The sequence below is a fragment of the Macrobrachium rosenbergii genome, chromosome 40 (assembly GCF_040412425.1).
Source record: "Macrobrachium rosenbergii isolate ZJJX-2024 chromosome 40, ASM4041242v1, whole genome shotgun sequence".
In the NCBI taxonomy this organism is placed as follows: domain Eukaryota; kingdom Metazoa; phylum Arthropoda; class Malacostraca; order Decapoda; family Palaemonidae; genus Macrobrachium; species Macrobrachium rosenbergii.
In genome coordinates, this window is record NC_089780.1 from 6,690,430 (window position 1) to 6,708,398 (window position 17,969).

The following is a 17,969-nucleotide window of genomic DNA, read 5'->3' on the forward strand; positions in this document are numbered from 1 at the left end:
ACCAATGAAATGCTTCACTGTACAGATTAGTAAAATCACAAGTCATTGTCCTTGTTAAGATTATGGCACCCTTCAAACAGGAAATCATTATGAACTAACATGTCGACATTAACTCACAAGTAGCATCTCAACAGATACTTTGGGGGTCTTGACTTTGTGGTAACAGACCTTGCTGATAAACAACCAAGTCCTTTAAGTAACAAAGACCCTATATTATACACTGCAACTGAATATTTTCTAGATATTTTACTGCTAACAGCAGCTCCACATAGTTCCTAACCTATACTTTACACTTAACATTCAATTTTAAGAGATGTATTTAAAAATTATATGCACCTCAAATGGTAGCCAAGCAAATATAATGAAAACTATGTTGTTGATAGAGTATTTTCAAATTTATTCATATATACCTCTTTGCACATCAGTCCTTATGCTACACATTAAATATAGCTCTTCCATACTCTCAGTAGACTACAGTGTGAAGTTTTAAATTATCAAAAAATTTACAAACATCTCATTTTATTTATACATAAATTTGTACTTAATGTAAGTTCTGGTGTTCAATGAAACATAACTACAAAATGATCAATATGTTTGTTAAGATTGATACAAGCAAGCACTGTGCTCTCCTTCATGTATGAATTCTTGAATGAATCGTCAGACACTCCTTCCTGTTGAATGCTTCTCCGCAGACCAAGCACGGAAACGGTTTCTCTCCCGTATGTAACCTCATGTGAATGTGGATACGCCCTTTTTGACGGAAAGTCTTCCCGCACTCTGGGCAAACGTATGGCTTGTCACTTACATGGGTCCTCATGTGATTATTGAAAGCAATTTTATGAAGGTAAGACTTGCCACACAATTTACACACCATTGGTCCCTCTGAAATGTGAGTTTTTGCATGGACGTTGAGGTCCCCTCTACGGCCGAATGACTTCCCGCACTCTGTACACTTAAACGGTTTCTCACCTGTGTGCGTTCTCATATGGTCCCTGAGGTCCCCTTTTTTGCAATACGATTTGCCGCACAACGTGCAATTAAACGGCCTTTCCCCCGTATGGAGTCGCATGTGAACGCGAAGACTCCCTTTCTGACAAAAGCTCTTCCCGCATTCATTACAGGAAAATGGTTTTGTTTCCGTGTGAATTCTTGAGTGAACCGCGAGGCTTTCTTTACGATCAAACGTTTTCCCACAGACCTTACAAGGAAATGGTCTCTCTCCAGTATGGAGTCTCATGTGGGCAGTGAGGTTATGCTTCTGGCGAAAGGACTTGCCGCAGTCATTACACTCGTAAGGTCTCTCCTCCGTGTGTAGCCTCTTGTGTACCGTGAGGTTTCGCCTGTGACGAAAAGTTTTCCCACAGGTCTCGCAGCTAAACGGCCTCTCACCCGTATGACTTCGTCTGTGGGAGATGAGCCGTCCTTTGCAGTCGAAGTCTCTGTCGCAATCCAAACACATGAAAGGTTTTCGATTCACGCCAGCCTGTCCAAGTGAGTTCACTATTCCCACTTCACTTGCCACTTGATTTACACTTTCACCTTCCCCTGTGAGTACCAAGTCACTGTTCTGTTCCAAAAGTTCAACCTTTAGCGAGCTGTTAACGTCAACGCTACCTTTATAAAAAACTGTCTCCTCATCTGACTCCTCTGCATATCCGTCTTCAGCAAAAGGTAAACCACTGTTACATTCTATGACCTCTGCTTTCACTGAATTACTAACATCAAAGACTTCAGCCTCGTAAGTCTTTGGTTCTCTCTTCACAGCCGAATCCGCATCAGGGAAAGGGTCGCATACGATAAAGTCGGAACCATGACATTCGTCCACATCAGGCTTTTCTTGTTTGATGGAACACAACAGTACTGAATTATCAGTCTCCTCCTTCACTTGAACCTCAGGTTCCCTATTCAGATTCATTTCTGCCGATTCTGACGCGCAGCTTTGTCGGAGAGAGCGGGCTCACTGATTAGACTACAGCTGCTTCCAAAGACAGTAGTGAATGATATAAGAGGTTCTTAATACTATATTAAAATGATTTATTATCAAAATTCTTGCAGGAAATATTCCTAGTCAACAGTGGTTTCTTAACTTGTACATCCAGGCATCTACCGTACTATTCAATTCCTTCATATTCCAAATTAATCTATACAATCTGATAGGTTAAATATACAGTATTTCACTTGCTTCGCAATATTCCCACTAAATTAAAATGAAAGGAACTTCAGTACAGTGGGTAAGTAAGGTTTAATTAACAAAATCTTGACACAACAGTTTTACACTGGTTTTTCCACTTTGTAATCACTGATGAGAACAAGTGGATAGTAATATGCAGTTCATTACAATGTAAAATTTTAGCAAACTTTTAACAAAAAATTATATGACATAAATATAAACCAACTCCAGATAATTTTGCTACAATTAGCTATCAAACATCCATGCACAAGGGGGCCAGTCCTTTGTCCCTTAACTGACATGAGATATCTTAAATTTCTCCGATAGTTACACCATCATACCCTAAACATAATACCAACCGGAAAATCTTCTGAGTTGAAGTCTCAAATGCGTCTTCTTCCTCAACTCCTAACCTGAAATTAGATATGCCTGTCTAAAAACCAACATCTACAAAGGAAACTATTTCAGAAAATATTGAAGCAATTCATGAAAAATGATCTCCAAGTTTACTTATTTTTATCCTAATATTGACAATATGAAGTTCTCAAGGCATACAGCAACTAAGATTCAATTAAACAGATGTTATGCATGAAAAGTATTTCGACATTTTACAACAAACAAACCATTATGGAAGTGAAAATGAAGTTTGGACATAAATCCTTTGGCTCAAGCTTTGCAAACAAAACCAAACTACAAAGTTTTTTCTTTATCTTGCATAAAAATATTTTAATTTGCTTGGCAAAACATTGGTTATGAAGTCTCATTAACACTGCAATTTAGGCAACTGAAGCTAGCATATGGTTTTAATAAAGTATATATATTGTATATTTTTTTTTTTTACTGAAGCTATATTTCTGATGTATTTCAATTCATTTTCAAAAGGGTTAGCATCAATAATACTTAATTTCCTGTACTGCAGTGTGCACTGCAAGCTATCAAGTATTAATCCTTTTACTATTTTTTATTCAGTTCACTTAACTATACATTATATTATTCAAAATTCTTTTTAAATATACTTTAAGAGGTTTCAAGCCTCTGTTTTATATTCACACAATTTTATATTTTTTTTCAATTTCCTACCAAAAATGTAATAAAAACCTAATTATGTATAACTGCAGACATTGTATGATTACTGGGATATGGGTTATTTGGGGGAAGTCTTAGTTGGTTACATATTCTTACGTAAATATATTTCACATGAGGTTTCCACACTGATGCTCAACTCAAACAATGTAAGAAGATATCAAACAATTGGAAAGGGGTTAATGAGGCAAGCTAATTAAATCCTTTTTCTCAGAAAAGAAGATTTATCAAGAAGTCAGCCTTCATTACTTTGACTGAAACTGTGGTGTGGAAAAGTCGCATTCCTTTTATGAAGTGAAAACTCGCATATTTATCTGGAAGGTTTGCAATATTTTAATTTTTTACCAAGACGTTAGAATGATTTCTGCAGCTGCAACGGCAAAATGAACTTTGAAAGTTTGTTATATGTGAAAGGTGCCTGCATTAAAATACTTGAAAATGGAACACATGACTATGATGAACTCTGAACCTTCCCCTTTATGAACAGAAAGACAAGGCATAACCTTAAAGACAGTGCATGTGTGTGTGTGTTTGGGGTAATTATAGCCAGCCAGTCAGGTATAGCATTGCATAATACGCGTGGGTATACAGTATAGATGGGAGGGGCGGCTTAGGGTGGGAGACAACCCCTGCTCAGATAGGATACTGCATCCTAAGAGGGGTTAGATCTTCAAACTATGAGAAACAAAACCAAAATGTTACAAAAAAAAAAAAACATATTACTGTACGTTATTGATACTTAAGAAAAAACATATTACTTTACTGATACTTCTACCAAGAACTGTCAGTAAGGCCTATCCACCTTTCTGACCTGTTACACACACAAAATAGGCATCGGACAATTACGGCACGTTGTAGGAGACCTGCAAAACTGCCTAAGCTATAAGCTGACTGGAACCCTGATTAGAGAAAGGTGACATTTTTAAGAAACACACGGTCATTTGCCAAAATATAGCACGAACATTCAAATGATTACGGCCGATAAATAACTTCCTTAAGGTTTATGAGCGTACCAGGTAGGTCAAGATTAACGTGTATTTAAGCTCTGAAGATGAGAACGATTAACGAATATATTAATCCCAGGTTTGATCTGTACGTTGTCCAGTATCTCTCTTAAGGCATTGCAAATATGATGGACATCTGAGTTCCCAGATATTCCGCAGACCATGCCCACTTTCTCATGAGGTACAGCCTACGCATGGCGTTTTGTTTTAGATGATCGGACCTTCGCACTAACCTAACTAAGGGTTTAAGGGGGGGGGGGAATCACACAGGGAAGGTTTAGATAACTAATATCACTGTACCCTAGGTTAGGTTAAGTTAAGTTCTGCATTGGGGAATCTTCAAAACGAGAAGATGAAGAGGAGTTGTGCACACTATTTCCGCAAGTCACCGACTGAAAATATGCCAAAATAGGCTGTTTTGATGTTGATGGCCAACTTTAGAGCAAAGAGAAACATATTTTGACATGACACATCCTAGCCTGACCGTCCCTTAACCTACGGCACTGCGGCCCGACCTGGGCGGGGCAGCTGTGCCCTTCGAACCCTAACCTTACGTCGTAAAGTTGGCCGAACAGGTTTCACGCATCCCCAGCTTAGCCTACAGACTGCGATGTCACAAAAATGCATGCACAGCTATTCTTCACTAGCCTAGGCCTATCACCCTTCAAAATGGTCATATTCTGACTCCACTGAAATCCAATAGGCCTATCAGCATTTACACTTCATCATACTGCGGACCGCGATGTCGCGCAAAGCAGAATGTTGCGCGTGCTGCTATTCTTTACTAGCCTAGGCCTCTAACCATTCAAAATGGGCATATTCTGACTCTACCTAAATCCAATAGGCCTACAATATTTATTCACACATTGCACCATAGGCCTACGATTACACTAGCCTATCCTCCCTCAACAGAACGCCTGTTCTTTGTCTATTCTCTAAACAACAGCCGGCTATTAGCTATTACCAAACAGCCGACCATCTATTTACGCCCTTTCGAAACCCCGATCTATTCCCGATAGGCCTACGAGACACAACACCCTAGGCTGGACCCGGAGGCCCAAGCTAGCCACGCCCTAGAGCTCCGTACGCCACGCCCACACATTATAAATATTTAAATATTACAATATATAAAAAATAGAACTATTATTAGGCCTCACGTGACTCTACATAGGCCTAGAATCGGCCGACATTCGTAACCCACTTCGGCCTAAGATCCGCCATTTCGCCGTCTAATAAAAAAAATTACCTTTAAAATTCACTCCTGCTGTTACGTGTGACGCTATATTGATCCCATTCAATCAATCAGTGGCGGATTTATACGTACCAGAGGCCCTAAAGGTAATGGAGGGAGGGAGAGCGTGACTTCTGAAGACTCGGATCTTTTAAGCCGTTCGTCCTCGAAGGGTCAAAGTCATCTTCCTTTATTTATTTATTGCTTAGCGTCTACGGCTATTTGAGTGGCTATTTGGTGTCTGTTTGGTTAATTAATGTGTATCTTATTTATTGATAGTGCATCCTCCCACGAGAGAGACAGAGAGAGCTAGATTAGAGAGAAAAAGAGAAGGAAAGAGAGAGTGAGGTAACTAAAGACTTGGACCTTCATCTTTCGTTATCTTCGCTTATTTATTTATTACTTCACATCTACGGCTATTTGAGTGACTGTTTGGTGTCTATTAGGTTAATGAATGTATACATTATTTGCATCTTCCAAGGAGAGAGACAGAGAAAGAGAGAGAGAGAGAGAGATAAAGAGAGAAAAAGAGAGAGTGAGAGGTAACTAAATGCTTGGACCTTCATCTTTCGTTATCTTCGCTTATTTATTTATTATACTTCACATTTACGGCTATTTGAGTGACTGTTTGGTGTCTATTAGGTTAATGAATGTATACATTATTCATTTTTAATAGAGAGTCTATTCAGTGACCAGTTACTAGGGCAGAATACTTCCAAATAAATCAGGTGTAATTTCAGATTGTCTTAATAGCCATTTTTATGCCTCATTTCCATTTATATATATATATATATATATATATATATATATATATATATATATATATATATATATATATATATATATAATATAATATTTATTTTAATTCATTCCATATGGCAAAACCATCTGTTAATAGCCTACTCGATGTGCGTCATTTCATTTAATATCCAATATGTCTATAATTCTCTGAAGGAGTTTATCTTTATGGGCTTTTCTACTCGTATATCTTCTGTTCATTGTCTTTTCCTTATATATATATAAATTATAGACGTATTTTCACTCTCTCTTTATGACCAAACCATCTATTAACAATCTAGGTGTGTTATTTCATCCAAAATCCAATATACAATTCTGTAAAGGAGTTTTTTTGGGGCGTAAATGATTCTTTCATTCTTACTACAATCGATCTATATTTACTCCTATATAAAGTATTACGCAATATAGTGCTTGTATAGCATAGTGTCGTATAGTGCTTGTAGTAGGATGAAGACTATAGTGATCAGTTCCTCCTCCTCATTTATCGTATTTTCTTCCTCCTGATTCTTGTTTCTTAAGTTTTGCTCTTTACGTTTTTCTCAATTCTTTATTTCTTCTCAACTTTCGTGTATTTCCTTAATTGCATTCCCGTTCTTCAATCCCTTCCTATTCTCTCTTTCGTTTCTAATTCTCCCTATCGTCCGCCTCTATTGCTTCTTACTCATTCTCCTTTCCTCCCTAATCACCAATTGTTTTATTGCTCCTTTCATTTCACATTATCATCCTCCTGCTCATTCCTATCTTCCTCCATCGTTACATTTCCCACCTTTCCTTCCCAATTCCCTCCTACTTTCTGGCCTATTCTTCATTTGTTCTCTATTTCTGTGTCATCTCTCCTCCATTTCTTCTGCAATTTCCTCATTTATTTCTTCTTTCTCCTCTCCCCAATTCCCCCCCTCACCTTTTCGTTTTATAATCTTCCTTGAGAATCAAAACAATGAATTAACTTTCATAAATCTCAAAGGCCAACCAGAATGATTTATTTTCTATAAAATATATAACATCTTATTTGGGAAAATGCAACTCCTTGTGTATTTAGTGAATGGATTAGCTGAAAATGTTGAATATTCTGGCAAAATTTCTCTCAAGCACTTGATATATGTTGTCATTGATAAAGAGATAATCACTAAGGATATATTTGACTGGAAATGTTATGCATTCAAGGACTGGGTCATGTAGATTATTCAACAGGTACCAATGAATGTGACTAATTTGCAGAAAAGATTATAACACTGTACTTGAAGGTGGAGTTCTGTTTGAAATGAGGAATGCAACAGTCCTAAATTGGGTCTAATCTATTTTAATTTCTTATTATCACATTCTTTATTCTACAGTGAAACTCCCACACAGTCATGCTGTGCTTGAAAACAAGAGCAAAAGACAAAACAAAGAAATATTGCCAACAAAAGCAAAAGCTCTGACAACAAAGTCAAGGTCATACACTACAGAACTGTGACATCTTTGCTTAATGACACCTGTAGATGGGCAGGGATTGGAAGAGTTAGAATATAAGTTACTTTGGGGTCAGACTGAACTGTGAATCAGATTAAGAGGAGCATTAAGGAAAAGGAGTACTGTAGTTGCAGCCTGAGTGGAGTGGAAAGCACAACACAAAGCAAAGAAATATTGTCACCAAAGCCTCTGACAAAAAAATCAAGACCAGATACTACAGAACAAAGATATCTTGGCTTGATGACAGCTGTAAGTGGGCAGGGATTGAGAATGCATAAAAAAAATATTGTAAATGTAGCCTGGGTGCATTGGGAAAACTGGAAAAGTTTGTAAAAAGAAATGAGAAGGCATGAAGAACAGTTAGATACAAAAGTGGTGCATATGGAAGGAGCAAGATTAAGACCTTTAGGACGGCCAAGGAAATCATGTAAAAGACAGATGAATATCTAGACTTAATTGGCGCTTAGGCAGAAAGTGTACAGCACAAAGAAGAGTAGAGACAACTCATTGCGTATCTAGCCTGTTAAAGGGAAAATCTGACGCAAAAACCTAGCAATGATAACAACGATTAAGGGAGACACTGATAAAAAAATCACTAAAAAATAAACAATTAAAAATTCGAGACATAATCCTTGATTTTGGAAAATCTGATTTTTCAAGAACTCAGCCAACAGGTGTTTCTGTTTCTGATTGAAATACCTGGTACAGGGCTCAAGAATGTGTTAAACTTTTATCAATTACTGCAGCATCAACATTCAAGTGTACAACATCCCTCTGTAACAAACTCCAGTCTTCTTAAATTATGTAATAATGACAACTATACCTGTTAACTCATATCACAATGGAAAACCTCTTGAATATTAACTGTTTCATATACAGTAATGCCCCATACTTGCATCTTTTCTGCTTTTCATTTCCAGGATGATGGGCAAGGACCCACCAGAAATGGTTTAACGTACAGTAGTGTTGGTGATGAGAAAACACAGATTGAAGCAGAGTTTTGTTGCAAAATTCATAATGATTACAGTAAGGCTTTGAAAGCCAAATGAGTGAGTGTGAGATGGCACTGAATTCTATTCCCCCAGATGGCAAATTTGTAACCAGGTATGCACTCAATTACAGTTGCTATTAAACTATGAAAAGGCTAGAAAATACATTAATGAACACCTCATTAATGTATCTGAAAGTCGTACCATACAAAACCTTTCACCATTACCAGATTTGTAATCCGTACCATACAAAACCTCTCACATTATGAAAAACACTAAACTGGAAACAGGAAAATGAACTTAGGTTTACAAAATATAAGAATGTAACAGTTTCACTGTTCTTTATTTTGCAAATATGTTTTTCTTTACATTACATAGTACAAGTATTGAGAAAACTCTGTATATACAGTATATAAAAAGTATTTAATAATACCATTACACTCAGTGTATGCTTTAATAATCACAGGAACCAATGTCAATTGTCAACTTCTTAGGAAGGCTTATATACAATCATATAATTGAGAAGAGCAAGCAGAAATGTAGGAAATATGAATTATTATTATCATTACATTATTAGCTTAAGGGAATAGCCTGTTTCAAACATTAGTCTTTTTTAAGGGAGATACTGATAAGAAATTTATACCAAGAATTGTGGACTTTCTATAGAGTACATCAATTTTTTTTTTAATAAAAACCTGTTCATTTATCACAAGAATAAAATTAATATTACACATGGACCATGTTTAGGCTCAAAATTCCCAGTCTCACCATTATCCATAACAAACAGAGAAATAAATCTGCCAAATTCAACCCTCACAGACATAAAAATTTTACAGTACGTTTTAAGTAAATCCTATAGGTCTAGGATTATTATAAGTGGGTTTCTTTAATTGAGTGTAGTCAAAACAATATGACAAATCTTTAATTAATTTGTCTTTTTCATAGCTAACAAACCTGAGGTCTTAACTTTAGCATAAATCTTCTGGCGCCAGGAAGATTTATGCAAGGAATCTGTGGCATCTGATATGCAGATGAGGTGGAGGCCGGTCAGAGACCCAGCTAGAACCTCGTGACGCATTCAGGTTCCTGAGGGATGAGAACACATGACCAAACTTATCTGAGCCAAGTATTATTCTTCTTTTTTGTCTACAGCGTATAACCAAGTGCCTTGAACAGGTAATAGCTGACTGATTTATTCCTGTGAACTAACGTCACAACATAGCCTAAACTGGTGAAAAAAATCAAGTTGTCTAAGTTCTCCCTTGTGAATCATTACTGTAAAAAAATCTGCATCTTTGATTATACACAAATATGAAAAATTATAGTTGTTACTTGGTACAAAGTTTGGCAATAAGATGGTACAAGATGCTGAATAAAGCATGCAAATGAAACCACCTTATGAGTACTAACACAAATGGTTTGATATAAAGACACATTCTTTCATTTTCAGCTCATGCAATCTTCAACCCTGCACACTTTGGTGCCTTTTTCCTTATCACAATCAACTGTAATTACTAAGAGTTGAAACTAAAGGCCACTTCACAACAAATGTAAAACACTGCTTAGCTTCAACTCTTTCTGTAGTCCTGAAAAGAAAGATACGAAAAAGTATAACCAACACAAGCCATGAAAAATAACCAACACAAGCCATGAATTTTGCTACAAGTTGAATATAGTATCCCAAATCCTTGTAATTGGAAACTCTCATGTCCAAAGGATTTCCTCAGTAAGTTATGGATTTTCTTATGAACAAATCCCCATTGACATGAGGGCGTGAAAAGGTACTCTGTAAGAAAATGTGAGTTCACATCGCATCTCTAAGAGGATAATTGCCACAAGAATTTTCGAGAATAATAATCTCCCCACTGGAAAATATTTAATAAATATAATAATAATAAAAACGGAACTTATTAAATAAAGCTTCAGTACTAAAGTAACAGTAACAATAAACATCTGTAAAGATTATGATCTATCAGAAAATACAATACTGCACTCCACGCATCTATTCCTTTAGAATGTGACCGAATTCTCGGAAATAAACGTCAGATTCTTTGGCTTTACCTCGTCCCAACTTTCATTTGCATTCCGTACGAGAATCTAGAAATGTGACTGAAGTTGTCTTGTTAAACAAATTTACAATTGTTAAAACTTAATTAGTATATGTCAATGTTTATACTACTTGTAAATAGCTGTCTTGAGTAGTTGACTATGCAAATGCCATTTTGCAAATGGACAGGACCTGTTGCATCAGAGCAGCGTGCTTTGTTCTGATTGGTGAATAGGAGTTCTTTGTCTCAAAGGCGTGGTTGCAATTTGTTTGTTAAGTCATTCAATGCTTTCATTACTTAATGGAAGTCTGCTTGGGCCTCAAGACTACTAGTCCTTGTTCCTGTTTCATATGGTTGTTTATAGCTGCTGGCTTGTACACTGTTGATCTACAAGTTTGAATATCCACTAAGTCTACAATTAACTTATCTGATATTTTTGATAAGTATTGTTACAGGGTTTGGTGTTAAGAACCAGCTTAGTGCCTAAAGTGGAAAGTTTTTGGAGCGTTCAAATTGTTAATGACGGCTGAGCAGGCTCTCAAAAGCTTTCCAAATACATTCCAATATATTTGGACAACGAGACCATTGTGGGGTTTAAATATACAGCAAATATACAGTAATAACCTCAAAAGAACCTAGGTACTCTTTTACAAGTTTTCCATATTTTGTTCCTATCAAGTTTTTCTGAAAATTAAATGCTATTTTTAATACTCTTTATAGAATTCATCTTTTCCTCTGTATTTTTATAAAGAACCTGGAAACAGAGTATATTATCATGGCATTAACTCAAATTCTTTATGGTTTTCAGCCAATTATTCAGCTAGATATTCTATTAAAAAATTAACAAAACTAATACTTGAATAACATGCTTCCCCTAAAACCTACTCCCACAACGATTCCTTTGCGTGATCCTTCAAATGACTAATTAGACTCTTTTTCAAGTTAAACGTCTTCCCACACTCCGTGCAAACGTATGGAAGCTCCCCAGTGTGAGTTCTCGCATGAACAGTGAGAGGTCTCTTTCTCCTAAATGTTTTCCCACACTCCTGGCACTCGAAAGGTTTCTCATCAGTATGAACCTTCATGTGACTCTTAAGATGCACTTTCTGCCCAAAGGCCTTCCCACAGTCCTTACACTCGAATGGCCTTTCGCCCGTGTGAGTCCTCAAATGATTCTTGAGCACTGTTTTCTGGAGGAACGCCTTCCCGCACTCGCTACACACGTGCGGCCTCTCTCCCGTGTGGATTCGCATGTGAACGTTGAGTCCTGCTCTCTGGCAAAATGTCTTCCCGCACACGTTGCAACTGAATGGCCTCTCGCCTGTGTGAGCTCTCATGTGAGAGACGAGGTCCCCCTTTTTGCTGTAAGAATTTCCACATTCCTTACAGACGAAGGGCCTTTCCCCCGTGTGGAGCAACTCGTGAATGCGAAGGTTTCCCTTCTCGTTGAACGATTTTCCGCAATGCTTGCAAGCAAACGGCCTTTCTCCTGTATGAGTTCTCATGTGAGTGTTGAAGTGAAAGATGCGCTGAAATGCTTTCCCGCAGACCATGCAAGTGAACATCTTGTTATTGACTAAGGCTTTTACAGATGAATCCTGGGTTCGTTTCTTTTTAACATGTTCTACACATCCTTCTTCGATGAACAATGGGTCACAACTATCACTTGTGTCCTCCAATTTTTCAGCAGACTCAGTGCCATCTCCCCCTACTTTGCTGGAATCTGTTTCCTTTTCAAGACACGGTTGCGAGGCAAAAAACTCCTCTGACACACTTATATTTGAATCATTAGAATACCCAACATCTGTAGTCTCGCATTTCACAGTAACCAATGTCACTCCACCTTCAGACTCCTCTTCTTCTTCAGAAGGCATTTCAGATTTAACGGTGCTGCTCATTTTAGTTCTTTTAATAAAGGCCACTCAGTCAAAGCCATGAATCACTCTACTTAATGCAAGACCAAACCAGTTCTTTCTTTACATATCATTAATCTCTAACATTTCTGTATGCTATAAAACCACTACTATGACAAAACCTCTCTCCTTATTTGACATTTAATATATAAACTAATCCTCGGCTATCAATTATAATTTCTGCCATATTGCCGGTATTTTCCCCTTGTGTTCCTAAAACTGGTCAAAATGAGATTGCATTTTCAATACACACAAGCTTTCATAATCACTGATCTGAGGTAAGGATATAATAATCTATCAATATTAATCACTTATAACACTTTACGGATAACACAAACTGCTTTCATCCTTTCACAGTAATCAAAATCAACATATGAATGCAGTCTCTTGTTAATCGTGACTTCAGTGTCATATTCTTCCAGGTAGTTTTCTCAATGACTGTACATCATCTTAGGCACTGTTCTGAAATCAAATAATTGTCATTGTCATGATAATTTTTTAACAAAGAAATGAAAATATATAATAGAGTGTTGTAAACATAATGAACTTGTAAACACCCAGTACTACAATTGTACGCCATGAAGAACAAACTACTTGATTACTCTGTATCTTATTTCCTACTTAATTTCAATGAACAATAATTGTTTCTTATAAAAATTTGTATATTTTCCTTAGATAAAAACTTTAACTTTCTTAGACCTAAAAGGGTTTGTCTAAAAATGCCAACATGAGATACATAATCATTTGGATAAAATAATAATTTAATTAAGTTTTATCATACTGGTATTAAATGTTTCCCCGATTAGCTAAAGACTTATCAGTTTCAAGATGGGGAAACAGCCAGCATAATAATAAATGGTGCAAAGTTTCTGACTATCCTAAAATTAAAACTGAAAACCAAAATATTTTGCAAATATATTATGTTTTATACATACAAACTATTACTAAATCAACAATGAGATGAAGTATTACATAAATGTCTGCAGCTGCTAACAAAATTTCTAAAACCAGTGGTTTTCTTTTCCAAAAAAAGAGTAATTCTGATTTTCATTATTTCAATGATTTCATGCTTTTCTCTTGTTCTTTAAATCTTCACAGGGAAATCAGCCTGCACATAGAGAGAGAGGGACAAGTTATTGGAAAAGGTGATCAAAAATAAATATGAGGGAATAGAAAATAAGACTAATAACCTTGAATTCAGGAGACGCCAGCAGAAATCAGGAATGAATCTGCTTCTTGCTCAAAACATTTAGAGGTCAGAAGAGTCCACAACTGCACTAGGCAAATTATACCACATTTTAGTTGTAGCCAAGATAAAACTCCTAGCAAATTCAGTAACATTAAACCTGATATGAGAGAATGACACACGGTTTCCAGCAGCAGCCAGCAATGTGTAGCAAGCAAAAACAGCTGGGTCAAGTAATGAGTGCAGAGGATGTTTGTCACTGGAATACATTTTATGCAATGTTAGGAACACACTTTACATCTATGCCACAAGTCAACATTAAGAATTAGCAAAATCAAGTTGACTGATGACATAACTCTACTCGAGAGTTTGAGATGAGAGTCAACACCCAAATACCACACAGGAGAACAGTACTCCAAGCAAGGAAGAAGAAGAGAGTTAGAACACTTAGATACAACAGCTTCATCAAGAAACATTCGAAAAAATTTGAAAAACAGAGGAAGCAATATTACATATATATACTTCTCAAAAGTCAATTTCTTATCAAAAGTTACACCTAAAATCTTAAACGAGTCACTGACATTTAAAGCAGTACCATTTAAATGTGAATAAGGATGCCATGGTAAAAGTGTCCTGGACTGACTAGTTATAATAATTTGAGTTTTAGAAGGGTTAAGCTTCATGCCCAAAAGCCTACTCCACTCATAATACATGGCAGATCTTTATTCAAGGACTCAATAACCACAGATCTAAGGTGCAGAGAAGGAACAACAGCTAGAGGAACAGCATTGTTGGTGTATACAATTAATTTGTCCTCCTGTTTAGCCTTCCCAAGATTTCTGGTCCATGGGTACATGCACACAGGAATTCTGTGCATAACATTCGCTCATGGCAGGGCAAATCCCCATGCAGACTCTACCACTGCAAAAAAGAACAGCAAAGGCTAAGATCCACAGTCAAGGGCGACAGAAAGTAACAATCCACTCTACTTGCTCATCAGATCTACACTGTTACGATACGGGATGGCTGTTCTCATGAACAATGTCATAATCTAAAATCAAGCCAACAATCCTTAACAATGAAAACACTAATATACAAAATCTCCAACAGCATGTGCTTGACACATAGGAGAGATGTCTACACAGGATGGCATCCAAAAGAAAAAAGGGCTAGATTACAGACAGATGAGTGAGCAGTATTTGGCCATACATTTACCTGCTCCCAATTAACCACAATATTACCAAACCTAAACGACTGATTTTAGCTGGCACCAGGAATACTTGGTTTCTATTCTCGTAGGAGCAAATGACTCTATCCATCTGGAAGTTAACCCTTCCTCTGGTAAATCCATCTCCTCCACATTCTCTGACTAACTGAAACATATTATCAGAACTGTTAATATGTTTCACAACTGTACTTTGCAACCTTAAATTAAGGGATATGCTCTTGGAAATACTAAGAAGGCATGGTAAGCCCCAGACCATTTAGGACTTATGACCTACGGAGTCGTAGCTTAGGTTAGGATGGTTTGGCCCCTGGTCACGGAAGACTCAATGTCCTGTAATTTAATCTAGGACTTACCATACCTTAAGTCAGGTTAGGATGAAGGGGGTCTAAGGGATTGCTGTCCCCATCCTGGTCAGGTAGAACCTGCCTGACTACACTAGGTTGGGATGCATCCCTGAATTTGGCCTTGAGATATCTTTGTTCTCTTTAATGCATTTTGAGACATACTCATTAGAACATAAATCATGTGGTTTCATGACTGTTTATCTTGTGATGAATGTCTTTTAAACCACCCATCTGTGCAGTTTACATGTTTTAGTAATTTCCAACATATGCATGGCTAGGAACACCTATAAATGAGTCAATAGCACCACCAATAAACTACTGGTTGGAAGTATATAAAATACATGATAAACAGTCAGAAAACTATACACGTCGCATGCCTGACAAGAAATTGATGTATCATACAGGCAAAACTGATGACTACTACAGCGGCCTGGTTCTTCCCAGTCACCAACCAGAATACTTACCGTCTTTTGTTTATGTTCTTGTTTATTTCTATTCCTTTTCTTTATAATTATATTTACCGTCTTTTGCTTGTGTCTTGACGTTCACCCCAAACAGGCTGGTACCAAACATGGCGCCCATTTTGCATGTAATTTAGTAGGCTGGTTAGCGAACCAGGGGAGCACAGTGGTATTCTTCAGTTGTAAGGTATCACAACATTAATTTAAGTTATGAATGCTGAAACATAAAAGAAGGTAAATATAAAAAAAAATAGAAAAAATACCTAAACACACACAAAATCATAGATAAAAGTATTACAGTCGCCAACTGGTGGGAATCAGGCCGTGGTAGGCAAGTAGTCTTCAGTTTTATCCAGAAAAATGTACAGATAATATACGTGGTAAGAAATTGAAGTATTGTTGTATCATTTTAACTTATGCAATTAAAATTAGCCCAAAAGGGTCATTTCAGTCAATACTCATCATTTACCCATTCCCCAAACCCTAAAGCTACTGACAATATCTAGTTACCCTAAGCTCTCACCTTAATAGAGGTAATTTTGTCTGACCTATTACCCATGCCCTAAAGCTGTTCAAAATGACTTGCCCCAAAGTTACACTACCCTTAATAGAGGTAATTTTTAATCAATATCCATCATTTACCCATTACCCATGCCCTAAAGCTGTTCAAAATGGGCATCTAGTTACCCTAAGGTCTTACCTTAACCTCGTCTGAATGACTTACCCCAAAGTTACACTACCCTTAATAGAGGTAATTTTTAGTCAATATCCATCATTTACCTATTACCCATGCCCTAAAGCTGTTCAAAATGGGCATCTAGTTACCCTAAGGTCTTACCTTAACCTCGTCTGAATGACTTACCCCAAAGTCACACTACCCTTAATAAGGGTAATTTTTTGTCAGTAGCCATCATTTACCTACTACCGTAACCCTAAAGCTATTGAAAATGGGCATCTAGTTACCCTAACCTCTTACCTAAACCTCGTCTGAGCACCGACTTACCCTAAGCTAAGCTAATTTAAGTTACCTTAATTTAGGTTTACCTGACATTACCTCTTTCATTTTGGGGTAGGGTTCGACGTGGGCTACCCTAAGGTAACCTCCCTAACCATTCTTGCCTTAATATTCCCTTCCCGGGGTAAAATTAACGTTGGGTTTTGGGTAAATATGGGTCGCCTGGCCGGAGTGTCATAGCCAGGGTCTTGTTAGTAGTAATGGAGGAGGTTGAGCTATGTAAAGCCTCTCCTTATCTGACATAGTAAATAAATTAATAATAATATATAATATAATAATAATAATCATAATAATAATAATAATAATATATTTTTATTAATAATAATGTTTATATTTTTATTATTGTAATATTATTATTATTGTTTTATTTTTAAGAAAATTGTGGATTGTTAATGAGTTATATGATTTTTTAAAACACGTATGGTAATAATAATAATAATAATAATAATAATAATAATAATAATAATAATAATAATAATAATAATAATAATATTAATAAAAATATTATTATTATCCGTGTATGGAAAAAATATAACCCATTAACAACCCACAATTTTCTTGAATTAAAAGTCACTGAAATATGTTTTTTCAACAAAATTAAAATAAATAGTTTAGGAAAACTTAATCAAGTACATTTTATTTTTTTTACCAAAAAGAAACGTAGATGTTTTAACATAATGACCCATAAAATATAATTGAATTGAACAAGGAGAAACTCAAAGAAATGTTTTTTAAGATAATAACCTTTAAGATATTATCGAATTAAACACTGAGAGATATATATTAAAGAGTCCAGCAGCAGATTTAAAAGTGACATTGTTTTATTTCTCCGCACACTATTTCCTTCACTCCTACGTCATGAAATAAGTGTTGATACTAATAACGGGTGATTGGTGTTCCTTGTCACATAAAAATATATGTAGTAATTCGTAAAATTAGTTAAATTAGAGCCTCGTTTAGTCGCATCAAACGACAGGCAGTATGGCGTACATTTCCAATTCATTACTGGCGATAATATTCAACAGTTGATGGTTTGTAATATACGAG

The 17,969-nt window shown here is 36.4% G+C and overlaps 1 protein-coding gene across 1 annotated transcript; it reads right to left on the bottom strand.

Annotated features, from left to right (window-relative positions):
- Positions 1-502: 502 nt before the first annotated feature.
- On the bottom strand, positions 503-12,805 carry LOC136826003 (zinc finger protein 665-like). Its single transcript, XM_067082861.1, has 3 exons — positions 11,661-12,805; positions 10,243-10,313; positions 503-1,956 (listed from the first exon to the last, which is right to left on the bottom strand). Exons 1-3 carry the CDS (start codon positions 12,671-12,673, stop codon positions 632-634), a joined length of 2,409 nt encoding a protein of 802 aa, XP_066938962.1. The 5' UTR covers positions 12,674-12,805; the 3' UTR covers positions 503-631.
- Positions 12,806-17,969: the final 5,164 nt, after the last annotated feature.

Coding starts and splice junctions, on each gene's coding strand:
- LOC136826003 (XM_067082861.1), bottom strand. CDS start 12,673: ATGAGCAGCACCGTTAAATCTGAAATGCCTTCTGAAGAAGAAGAGGAG. Junction 10,314..11,660: donor GCAAAGGAATCGTTGTGGGA/GTAGGTTTTAGG, acceptor CTTTCTTTTCAG/GACTACAGAAAGAGTTGAAG. Junction 1,957..10,242: donor GCCTTTAGTTTCAACTCTTA/GTAATTACAGTT, acceptor CTAATCAGTGAG/CCCGCTCTCTCCGACAAAGC.